A 13,403-nucleotide genomic window follows, 5' to 3' on the forward strand; every position below is an offset into this window, starting at 1 on the left:
TGAGCGGGAGGAGATATACTTCCCTGACCCCACTGGAAAATAGGTGGAGGAGTCCTGCCAACCAGAAAGGGAAGAAAAGAGGGAACGCTATAAGACTGTAAATACTTCTACACTGCCAGGCGATTCTATAGGAAATGTGACTAACATAGTAATTTTGCAGTTATTTTCTTTGGGTAGGCTTGAATGTTGCATTTATTAGATTTATAGCACTCACTAACTGGAAAACTTCTAGATTTCCAAGTAATTCTAAAAGGAGCAAGCACTGGAGAGAGGCATAAGGAAGTGTAGAGGATTTGATAAGGCTGAGGAGTCTGCAGGTGGAAGCTAGATGACACTCTTCCAAAAGGTCTCAAAGGTGACACTTGATAAACTAATCACTATTTGGAGAACGGACTCAAGCACTGCTGACATCTGAGAGGTGCACTCAGAGCATCTGACTTAAGCCATACTCAACAGCTGCATATACGTGCTCTGTAGTACATATACTAAAGCCTAGTAGGGGGTGGTCCTTCCTAGTCATCAGAATTCATTCATCCTACCATCCAGGGGCCCAAATGCATGGGAAAGCAGATAGTAATCAGAAATGGGCATGATAAGCATGAAGCCAGAGCAAAGGTAGACAGTTTTAAGGGATAAACTACTGTGACACTGGTGCAGCCTGATGATTCATTTCTGTCCCAACTCTGCACATTTCTCTAGTGATCAAAGTCTGCCTCTGGGACTCTGTTTTTCTGTCCTCAGGCCGAAGTTCTTGGCTAAGTTGGGCCAAGCCCTGACCAACATATTCTTTCTTCTTATATACTAATATAATCAATCGTTTTAAACCCTTTTTTCCCCAACCCACTTGAGGAATAAGATACTCTTCTGTCATCCTTCAATTAGAGATTCCCAAAACAGAAGCTGGAATGACATGTATCAGAATTTGGAGATGGTGGGTCTGTATATACTGAAAAAACTCCTCTCTCTTCCCTAGTTCATCCCTAATTCTGACACATGCTCCCTCCTCCTGTTCTTTGGGAGTAAGACTGAAAGCCATTCTGTTTCTTTAAGCCTTAAAATTTATTTTTTTTCAACCTTTTATTTTTATTCTGTCTTTTCAGGGCCATACCCGTGGCATATGGAGGTGCCCAGGTTAGGGGCTGAATTAGAGCTGTAGCCAATGGCCTACACCACAGCCACAGCAATGCCAGATCCAAGCTGCATCTGCATCTCACACCACAGCTCACAGCAACATTGGATCCTTAACCCACTGAGCAATGCCAGGGATCAAACCTGTGTCCTCACTAGTCAGATTCATTTCTGCTGAGCCATGACAGGAACTCCTAAGTCTTAGAATTTAAAATGAGGGAGTTCCATTGTGACTCAGCAGTAACGAACCTGACTAGTATCCATGAGGACACAGGTTTGATCCCTGGCCTCACTTAGTGGATTAAGGACCCAGCATTGCCTGGGAACTTCCATATGCTGTTGGTGTGACCATACAAAGAAAAAACAAAACAAAAAAAGAATTTAAAATGAATGCAGATTTCTGCTCTATTAGGCCTTGGATTTAAATATTCATTCTCAATATGTACTCTTAAATTTCCAAGGAGAGCTAGCTTCCCAGTAGCCCCTTGTGTACTGGCAAGAGAGACTGTTACTATCTCTTTGAGAGAAAAATAGTGCTAAAAGAAAAATTTAATTCTATACACACCCTGCTATATTATGAGTGTCAGTAATCCTAAATAAATCTAATAATACAATAATAACACAGAAACATAAAAGTATTAATGAGGCTGGAGTGGAGGGCTTGGGCCAGAGCATAGATAGGGTCCCTATATAAAATTTTAGATTTTTTATTCCAAAGATAATGTGTATTAAGCAAGAAGCTAATGTTAGCATGTATATATTTTTTTAAAAAGAAGATAAATTGGTCTCAATATTGTTCAGAGCTTGAAAAACTGTTTGTGTTAAAGACCACAGAGTAAATATTTCAGGTTCTGTAGCCCATTCTGTCTTTGTTGCACTACCCAACTCTGCCACTGTAGTGTGAAACTGACCATACACAACACATAGAGTATGGCTGTTTTTCAACAAAATTTTATTCATGGACCTGAAATGTGAATTTCATATATGAAATATAAATGTACAACTACTCCTCTTTTGTGGACCATATTAAACAGGTGGCAAGGAGTTCCCATTGTGACTCAGCAGGTTAAGAACCGGACATGATGTCTGTAAGGATGCAGGTTTGATCCCTGGCCTCGCTCAGTGGGTTAAGGATCCAGCGTTGCTGCCGTGAGCTGTGGTGTAGGTCACAGACCTGCCTCAGATCCCACATTGCTGTGGCTGTGGCATAGGCCAGCAGATGCAGCTGATTCAAACCCCAGTCTGCAAACTTCCATATGCCATAGGTGCAGACCTAAAAAGCAAAAATATATCTGCACAGAAAAATTTTTTTTAAAAAGGTGGCAAGACTGTCTGGCCTAGTACAAAACATGGAAGGAAGAGGAGCTTAAACTCACCCAAATAGTGGAGGGATAGAGAGAGGAAAGGCTTAGGGACTTAAACTGAGGTTCTTTACAAAAGACAGAAAATATGAATTATTTATATCCAAGAATGATTCTGCCACTGTCTTCTGGATCCACATATCCCAAATATTCAATGTGCTATTGGCAGGAAGGGGGCTAAACTCAGAGGTGGTGAACTACGCTGAAGTGCTATCAGTTACAGCATAAATGGCCACAGTGACAGTTTAAACACAACTAAACACTGAAGACTTAATGGGATGCTAAGTCAAATATCTGAAATAAACTGTCCTTTCCGGGAGTTCCTGCCGTGGCTCAGCGGTTAACGAACCCAACTAGGAACCATGATGTTGCGGGTTCAATCCCTGGCCTTGCTCAGTGGTTAAGGATCTGGCATTTCCGTGAGCTGTGGTGTAGGTCACAGATGCGGCTCGGATTCCACATTGCTTTTGCTCTGGCATAGGCCAGCGGCTACAGTTCCAGTTAGACCCCTAGTCTGGGAACCTCCACATGCCTCGGGTCTGGCCCTAGAAAAGACAAAAATAAAACAAACAAAGAAACAAAAACTGTCCTTTCTGAAGCAATGCATCAGAAGAACCTTATGAATAAAAAATACATACTTTTAAAAGCATTCTTTCTCAAAGGCACCATATTTGCCTTTAGCTTTTTTTCTCATTTCATGGATTTATTTTACTGGAGAAGTAAATAAATACACACACATATTTAAAATCATTCTGTTGTCTTAATCTTAGCAGAATAATCTTTTATCTGGATTAATTTTTTCTGTTTTTAACAATTTTTAATGCAAGAAGTAAGTAAAAGGGATATACATTTACTTTTTTTTTTTTTTGTCTTTTTGTCTTTTTTGTTGTTGTTGTTGTTGTTTTTGTTGCTATTTCTTGGGCCGCTCCCACGGCATATGGAGGTTCCCAGGCCAGGGGTTGAATCGGAGCTGCAGCCACCGGCCTACGCCAGAGCCACAGCAACGCGGGATCCGAGCCGCGTCCGCAACCTACACCACAGCTCACGGCAACGCCAGATCGTTAACCCACTGAGCAAGGGCAGGCACCCAACCCGAAACCTCATGGTTCCTAGTCGGATTCGTTAACCACTGCGCCACGACGGGAACTCCTACATTTACTTTTATTCTCAAATTCCCTAATTACCTGTAGACATGAATATAATATTATGAACTTAAATTGTCTAAAAATATTTTAAATATATACAAAATGTATTACTCAAATCACTTGTGTTGTTTCCTAGAACTTTTTATAGTTAGGCTGTTTATTTTATGGATTTTGTTTTTTTCCTTCTTTTTTTTTTCTTTCTATGGCCACAGATGCAGCAGGTGGAAGTTCCTGGGCCAGGGTCGAATCAGAGCTGCAGCTGATGGCCTAAACCACAGTCACAGCAATGTCAGATCCAAGCCCTGTCCACAACCTATGCCAGCTTGCAGCAATGCTGGATCCTTAACCCACTGAGTGAGGCCAGGGATGGAACCGGTATCCTCACAGAGACAATGCTGGGTCCTTAACCCACTGAGCCACAACAGGAATTCCATTCCTTCTCTTTCCAAAAATAGTATAACAATAAGATCAAGAAATCTAATCAAAATCATCTATCAATCTATCACTTTAAAAAACTAGAGCCATTTGCAGCAACATGGATGCAACTAGAGATTCTCATACTAAGTGCAATAAATCAGAAAGAGAAAGACAAATACCATATGATATCACTTACTTGTGGAATCTAAAATATGGCACAAATGAACCTATCTACAAAACTGAAACAGACTCACAGACATGGAGAACAGACTAGTTGTTGCCAAGGAGGAGGAGGGAGGGAGTGGGATGGACTTGGAGTGTGGGGTTAGTAGATACAAACAACTACCTTTAGAATGGATAAGCAATGAGGTCCTATCTAGTGTATAGAGTAGGAAACTATATCCAGTCTCTTGGGATTGACCATGAGGGAAGATAACATATGAAAGGGAATGTACTTATATATGTATGACTGGGTCACTCTGCTGTACAGCAGAAATTGACATGACATGGTAAATCAATGATAATTTAATAAAAATAAAATAAATTAGAAGACAACTGAACTGAGGCTTGTAAAATTACAGATAATACTAAGGCTACACCAAGTTCCTAGCACTATGCCTTGCACCTAACACTTCATAAGTAGAAGTTACTATTGCTGTTATAGATATTAGTATGTTAAAAAAAAAAAAGCGGGGGGAGTTCCCATTATGGTTCAGAGGTAATGAACCCAACTAGTACCCACAAGGATGTGTACTCGATACCTGGCCTCACTCAGTAGTTTAAGAATCTTGTGTTACGTGAGCTGTGGTGTAGGTTTCAGATGCGGCTCAGATCTGCATTGCGGTGGCTGTAGCGTAGGCAGGTAGTTACAGCTCTGATTTGACCCCTAGCCTAGGAACTTCCATATACTGCTGTGGATGCGGCCATAAAAAGCAAGAAAACAAAAACAAAAACAAAAAACCACTATTCTTCAAAGATCACAAGGAGACCTTAGGAAGGGGAGTTTTGTTATTGATTTGTTTTCTAATTCCTTTTCTGGTATTTAAAATTTCAATTAGGACAAATTTAAAACTGAGATCTTGGAGGTTCCACTGTGGCTCCATGGGTTAAGAACCTGACATAGTCTCCATGAGGATGCAGGTTCAATCTCTGACCTCATTCAACTGGTTAAGGATCTGGCATTGCTACAAGCTGCAGCGTAGGTTGCAGATGTGGCTTGAATCCAGTGTCGCTGAGGCTATGGTGTAGGCATGCAGGTACAGCTCCAACTTGACCCCTAGCCCAGGAACTTCCGTATGCTGCAGGTGTGGCTGTAAGACAAAGAAAAAAAAACAAACTGGGGTTTCACCTTCAACTTTCATTAAGTTCTGTATAGTACTTCATATACAGTAGACATACAAATGTTGATTTTTATTGTAGTATAGAGCAGAATTTCTATTTATTAAAATGAGAGAAAGTGTTCACTTGAAATAGAGTTGCATGTTCAATGTTAAAGATAACCAAAGAGAATCCAAAGATTTGAAAGGTTATAACTACAGTAAAGATGGTGATAAAAATGGTGTACATGTCAAGAACACAGGTGACATCAGCATCTTTTCAAAGAGAGTTAGATTTTACTCCCAGCCAGTGGAGGAAGCATTTCTTGGCTATGGTAGTCTCATAAATATCCTGGAATTCCCTCTTTCTCTCACTTCAAAAACCTTCTTTTCTTTTTTCATTAGATTTCAGATCTTTCTTTCTCCTTCATCTCATCTATAAGCTTGAACTTTATCACTACCCTGGAGATGTGTTTTCCTGAGGATGCATTCCAACTTACTCAAGTGAGTGATAAGCACAAAAGTGATCTGAGAGGACACACACATCCAGGGTATAGCCAAACATAGGCTGGATTGAGGGAATGTAGCTGGGGATTCACAGAGCACTTGAAAAAAACTTGGTATATTTGGGGGTGGGGTTAGTCTTGTCCCCAGGGCATCATTAGAGTTTTCAGCCCCAGAAGCAAGAGCAGCCTACTGTAATTATGACAATGCATCTGAACAAAGTGGGCCTGTGGTGCAGAAGCTTCCTTAGACAAGATCTGAGAGGGCACAGTAGAGTTGCGAGCACACGCCATATGCCTTAATGGAGTCACTCTGTGCTCTCAAAGGTGGCCACCATGGACCACTGGATCCTGGCCGCCACCCTGAGCGTGTCCTAGGTCAGGAGCATGGGTGTGGGGCTCTGGGGATAACTGGGGACCCAAACACCAAGAAAGACTCAAGGGGGTGGGGGAAGCTTGGCCTTGGGGCTGCCCTACCCTGCTGCCAACCTTGTCAGTTCCCTTAGGAGAGAGGAGGGGCTGTGCTTGGCAAGCTCCCCCACTCTCACCTGCTTCTCTCCTCTCTCTCCTCCATCTCCCTATTTCTAGGTCACTTGGAGTCCCCCAGCAATCCTGGAAAGTGAAAACATTCGAGTGGAACACTGTTCGAAAAACCCAGACCTCAGTAGCTGTCCGCAAGTGCAATAATTCGGAAGCCATTCAACCCTAAGAACGCAGGCAAAAACTAAATTTGTCCACTCCAGTGAGGGGCTTAGCTGGGGACTGGGTGGGAGAGGAGGTAAAGTTCTCACCAGCAGGATTTAATCTCCTGCTGCAAAGAAGGAGACTTTTTTTTAATCACCTGGAAATCTCTACTCTCCTTTTTTTTTTTTTTTTTTGAAATAAGAGTTTTGCTGTTTTTGTTGTTTTTTCTGGCCACACCTGAAGCATGCAGAAATTCCTAGGCCAGAATCAAACATGGTGCCACAGCTGTAACCAGAGCTGCTGCAGTGACAATGTAGGCTCTCCCCATGAGGGAACTCCAAATAAGAGTTTTATTGAGCTGTAATCTACACACCATAAAATTCTCTTTTCTAAAAGCATACAATTCAGTAGTTTTCCACACACCCTGAGTTGTACAACTATCACTACTAATTTTAGAATATTTTTCATCAACCTCCAAAGATACCTAAATTCATTAGCAGTCATTCCTCACTCCTCCCTCCCCTGGCAATAAATTTATTTTCAGTTTCCATATTTTTGCCTATTCTGGACAATATAATAATAGAAACAAGCAACATGTTTTCTTTTGGGACTGACTACTTCCACATAGCATTATGTTTCAAGGCTTACCCATGTTGTAACAAGCATCGGTACCTCAGTCCTGTTTATTGCTGAATAATATTCCATTGTATGAACATGCACTTTGTATATTTGTATGTATATTTTCATCTGTTGATGTTTCCATTTTGGAGTCACTATGAATAATGCTATGAATATTTGTGTGCAAGTTTTTGTGTGAACATATGCTATGTTCGTATGGAAGTTTTTGTGTGAACATACAGTTTCAATTCTCTTGCATACAAACCTAGAAATGGAACTGCTGGGTCATATGGTAGCTCTATGTTCAACATTGTGAGAAATTGCCAAACTGCTTGTTAAATTTTTCAGTTTTGCAATGCCACCAGCAATGCATGAGGGCTCTAGTTTTTCCGCATCTTCAATATTTGTTAAGGTCTGTCTTCTTAACTTTGCCATGCTGGTGGGTGTGAAGTGGTATCTCATTATGGTTTGGTTTTGGTTTTGGTTTTGGTTTTTTTTTTTTTTTTTTTTTGCCTTTTAGGGCCACACCTGTGGCATATGAAAGTTCCCAGGCTAAGGGTCAAATTGAAGGTACAGCTGCTGGCCTATACCACAGCCACAGCAACACAGGATCTGAGCCTCATCTGTGACCACACCACAACTCATGGCAAGGCTGGATCCTTAACCCACCGAGCAAGGCCAGGGCTTGAACCTGCATCCTCATAGATCTTAGTCAGGTTCATTACCAGTGAGCCACGACGGGAACTCCCTATCGCATTATGGTTTTGGTTTAAATTTCTCTAACGGCTAATGACACTAAGCATCTTTGCATGCACTTAGTCATTTGTATATCTTTTTTGGAGAAATTACTATTCAAATATGTTGCCCAATTTTAAATTGACTATTTGTCTTTTTCTTATTGAGTTGTAAGAGTTCTTTATATAGTCTAGCTACAGATACCTTATCAAATATATAACTTGCACGTATATTCTCCCAATCCATGAGTTAGTTGTCTTTTCCCTCTCTTGATGGACCCCTTCAAGCACAAAGGTTTTTAATTTTTTTTTCTGCACAAATGGCATGTGCAAGTTTCTGGGCCAGGGATCAAACTCATGCCACAGCAGCAATCCGAGCCACTAGACTGCCAACATCTGATCCTTAACCCACCGCACCACAAGGGAACTCCAAAAGTTTTTAATTTTGATGAAGTCCAATGAATCTGTTTTTTCTTATGTCACTTGAGCTTTCAATGTTATATCTAAGAAATCACTGTTGAATCCAAAGGTCATGAGGATATCCACCTACAATTACTTCTGAGAGTTTTATACTTTTAGACCTTGCATTTAAGTCTATGATTCATTTCAAGTTAATTTTTGTCTGTGATATGAAGCATGGGTTAAAATTCATTCTTATGCATGTTGCTATTTTGCTATTTCAGCACCATTTGGTGAAAAGACTATTCTTTCCCCACTGATTTGCTTTGGCACCATTGTTAAAAATCAGTTTATGATTGACAATTGTAAGATTTTATTTCGAGACTCTCAATTCTATGCCTTTAATCTATATGTCTAAACTTCTGCCAGAAGGTTTACTGTCTTGATTATTGCAGCTTGGTAGTAAACATTAACATCAAGAAGTGCAAATCCTCCAAAGTCACAAACCGAATTGTATCCCCTCAAATTCACAGGCTGAAGTTCTAACTCCCAATATGACTATACTTGGCGATATAGACTCGAAGGAGAAAAATTACGGTTACATGAGGTTGCTATGGATTCTTTTTATTTCTTTTTCTTCTCTTATTGCCATGGCTAGGACTTCCAAAACTATGTTGAATAGCAGTGGCAAGAGCAGACTTCCTTGTCTTGTTCCTGACCTCAGTGGGTATTCTTTCAGCTTTTCACCATTGAGAATGATGTTAACTCTGGGTTTGTCACATATGACCTTTATTATGTTGAGGTAGATTCCTTCTATACCCACTTTCTGAAAGGTTTTTATCAGAAATGGGTGTTGGATTCTGTCAAAGGCTTTTTCTGCATCTATTGAGAGGATCATATGGTTTTTATTGTTCAGTTTGTTACACTGTTGGTGGGGATGTAAATCAGTGCAACCACTGTGGAAAGCAGTATATCATTAAGTTTATCATGTTGATATTTCCTCCTGAACTTAGCTTATTTTGCTTTTTTCACTATAAAAGAATGTTGGATTTTGTCAAATATTTTTCTCTATACTGACTTAGATGATCATGTTTTTTGTCCTCTAGTCTACTACAGTGTATTCCATTGATTCGTTTTCATATGTTGAATAATATTGTATAAATCATGGCATGTAATCTTTTTATATGTTGCTGATTTTGGTTTGCTAATATTTTGTTGAGAATTTCTGTATCTACATTCATAGACACAATGAACATAAATAATGATCTGTAGTTTTCTTGTGCTGTTCTTTGGTTTTCGTATCAAGATAATACTGGCTTTATAGAATGAGTTGGGAAGTATGTGCTCCTCTTTTATTTTTCGGAATACTTTGTGAAAGATTGGGGTTAACTTGGCAGAATTCACCAGTGAAGCCATCTGGGCCTGAGCTTTTCTCCATAGGCAGATTTTTGATTAATAATTCAATCTCTTTGTTATAGGTCTATTCAGATTTTCTATTTCTTCTTGAGTCAGTTCAATAGTTTGTATTTTTAAGGTATCTGTCCATTTCATTTAGGTTAACTAGTTTTTTGGCATTCAACAGTTCATAGTATGAACATTTTATTTTTGTAAAGTCAGTAGCAATGTTACCACTTTCAATTCTGAATGTAATAATTTTTAATTTTCTCCCTTTTTGTCTTGGTAAACTTAGCTAAAGGTTTATCTGATTTTTTTCAAATTAGAACCTTTTTTTTTTTTTTTTTTTTTGCTTTTTTAGGGCCACACCCATGGCATGTGGAAGTTCCCAGGCTAGAGGTTGAATTGGAGCTATAGATGTTGGCCTTCACCACAGACACAGTAACTTGGATCCAAGCCATGTTTGTGACCTACACCACAGCTCATGGCAATGCCAGATCCTCAACCTACTGAGTGTGGCCAGGGATTGAACCTGCATCCTCACGGATCCTAGTCAGACTTGTTTCCACTGCACCACAACGGGAACTCCAAATCAGAACTTTTGGGTCTACTGATTAACATTATTTTTTGATCTTTATTTCATTAATTTATGTTCTAAACTTTATCTCCTTGCTTCTATTTGCTTTGAGTTTAATTTCCTCTCTTTTTTCTAATTTCATAAGGCAGAAAGTTAGGTTATTGATTTGATTTAAACATTGGTGTTTATAGTGATAAATTCTCCTCTAAATACTGCTTTTGCTGTATCTCACAAGTTTTGATTGTGTTTTTGTTTTCAGTTAACTCAAAGTATTTTCTAATTTCCCTCTCTGATTATTTCACCCACTGGCTTTCTAGGAGTGTTCTGCTTATATCCACTTTTTTTGTGAATTTCCCCAATTTCCTTCTTACCGAATTCTAATTTCATTCCATTGTGATCAGAATATACTTTTTTTTATTTCAATCCTTTTGAATGTATTAAGGCTTGCCTTATGAGCTTGTGTGTGGTCTGTTCTGGAGAATGTTCCATGTACATTTGAGAAGGATATGTATTTTGTTTTGAGTGGAATGTTCCATAGATTCTTTTGGTTCTTATTAGTTTATAGTTTTGTTCAACTCTTCTATTTCATTGTTGGATCTTCTGTCTGGTTCTATTAAACATAATTTAAAGAGGGGCACTGAAATCTCCAACTAATAAGTTGAATTGTCTATTTTCCTCTTCAATTCTGCCAGTCTTTGTTCCAAACATTTTATTTTTTTTATGTTTATGTAGTGATTTATTTCTCTTCCATATATATTAGAGTTCTCTCATAGAGTGTATAAAAGTCTATAATTATTATGAATTACATACAGATTGACTCTTCTATTATTATAAAATAGTCTCCCTTGTCTCTAGTAATTTTTGTCTTTAAGCCTAGTTTGCCTGATGTTACTATAGTCACTTCTGCTCTCTTTTGATTATTATTTATATAGTATATCTTTTTCCATCCTTTTACTTTGTTTCCAGTCTTTAAATATCACGTGTCCTTTTTTTTTTTTTTTTTTTTTTTGCCTTTTCTAGGGCCGCTCCCGCGGCATATGGAGATTCCCAGGCTAGGGGTCTAATCGGAGCTGTAGCCACTAGCCTACGCCAGAGCCATAGCAACGCGAGATCCGAGCCAAGTCTGCAACCTACACTACAGCTCACAGCAACGCTGGATCGTTAACCCACTGAGCAAGTGCAGGGACCGAACCCGCAACCTCATGGTTCCTAGTCGGATTCGTTAACCACTGTGCCACGACGGGAACTCCTCACGTGTCCTTATTGACAGCATATAGTTGGATCATGTTTTTTCATCTATCTCTGCCTTCTGTTTCAAGTATTTAATCACTTATATTTAACATTTTAATGTACTTTCTGCCATTTTACTGTTTGATTTTTGTGTCTTAGGTCTTTTTTTGTCCCTCCATTCCTCCATTACTGCCATCTTATATGTTAAATAGATATTTCTAGTGTGCATTTTCATTCCCTTTATGTTTCTTTTAATATATTTTTATTTATTTATTTATTTGCTTTATAGGGCCTCACCCGCTGCATATGGAAGTTACCAGGATAGGGGTCAAATCAGAACTATAGGTGCTGACCTATGCCACAGCCACAGCAACAGAGGATCCAAGTCATGTTTGCGAACTACACCAGAGCTCACGGCAATGCCAGATCCCCAACCCACTGAGTTAGGGATCGAACCCGCATCCTCATGGATACTAATCAGATTAGTTTCTACTGCACCACAACAGGAACTCCTTCTTTTATTATATTTTCCGTTATTTTTCTTGGCAGTTAACATGGGGATTGCAATTAACATCTTAACATGGATTTTGTTTTGCTTCAGATTTCATCTTGGAATTTGAAAAATCTGGTCACAATCAACTCCAAAAAATAAAAAGGAGCTTGCAACTCACAAACACTGTTTAGGTACACACTGAGAGGTTGCTATTGTAACAAGCACCTGCCTTGGGTATGAACACTTACCTTGTCTAATAGTACGTTCTGCCACAACCTAAAGATGCTGAGGTAACTTCTATCCCTGGCACCGAAAGATGTGAAGAAAAACTGAAAAGACAAACAGGAAATTTTAGTGTCATTGAAAAAAAGGGAAAAGTATCTCTCACAATGGTCTGCGGCCACTTGCTATGGTCAAAGCAAACTAGTAGGTCACCACTGTCTACTTTTTTTTTTTAATAAATTTTACTGGAGTATTGCCAACTTACAAAGTTGTGTTAGTTTTAAGTATACAGCAAAGTAAATCAGTTATATCCTCTGCCTACCTTATATTCTATTTTTGTTAAACTTTTTGTCACAATAGAAGAAAAACAAGTAATTGGTGCATAAACAGAGTCTTTTAAAATTGTACTGTATAACCAATGCAATTTTATCAATATTCACTAGAGAAAGAAGCTTGAAATGAGTACCTATTTATGTTCATTGTAATTTAACTATTAAAGTCAATCTAAATAAACTTAGGAGAAAAGTAAAGTTTTATTTATGCTGAACTTTGCAAAGAGATATGCTTTGATGGCCATTTGCGCCAAATATACACAAAGAATAAGAAAAAAGGGAGTTCCCATTGTGGCTTAATGGGTTAAAAACTCAACTAGTATCCATGTGGATTCTGGGCCTCGCTCAGTGGGTTAAGGATACAGTGTTGCCTCAAGCCACAACATATGTCATAGATGAGGCTTGAATGTTGCTGTGGCTATGGCACAGGCTGGCAGCTGCAGCTCTCATTCAACCCTTAGCCTAGGAACTTCCATTTCCTGCAGGTGCAGCCCTAAAGAGAAAAATAAAAAATAAAAAAATGCAAGTAGATTTCCGAAATAGATTTATTTTAAGGATCCTAATTTTAAATTATATCATCTTTCATAGTCTTCTAAAAAAAATCCAAAAATACCAAATCTCAACTAATTATAGATATAAAACACCCATGTCAATACTAAATTTTGCTTTGAATGTTATAGAAGAAAAATAGCATGTTTCAACTCATAATTCCATGTTTGCTTTTATCCCTATCTCTTCCTCTGCATGTAACTGATTTTTGCAAAGTCACATCTTAAAATAGGCTTTTATGAGAAAATATGCCAAGTGGCAGCACTAAATACAGAATCTCAGTATATCATCTCTTCTGAT

The 13,403-nt window shown here is 38.8% G+C and overlaps 1 protein-coding gene across 5 annotated transcripts in view; it reads right to left on the reverse strand.

Moving 5' to 3' along the window:
- Window positions 1-13,403, reverse strand: part of GRAMD1C (GRAM domain containing 1C) — a 108,048-nt gene that overhangs the window by 48,092 nt on the left and 46,553 nt on the right. For all 5 annotated transcript variants that reach the window (XM_003132665.6, XM_005670210.3, XM_013982428.2 and 2 more), the window contains one exon: window positions 12,249-12,329. In XM_003132665.6, coding sequence (XP_003132713.3) covers window positions 12,249-12,329 — 81 coding nt within the window. The remainder of the gene's footprint in view (window positions 1-12,248; window positions 12,330-13,403) is intronic.

The sequence above is a fragment of the Sus scrofa genome, chromosome 13 (assembly GCF_000003025.6).
Source record: "Sus scrofa isolate TJ Tabasco breed Duroc chromosome 13, Sscrofa11.1, whole genome shotgun sequence".
Lineage (NCBI taxonomy): Eukaryota > Metazoa > Chordata > Mammalia > Artiodactyla > Suidae > Sus > Sus scrofa.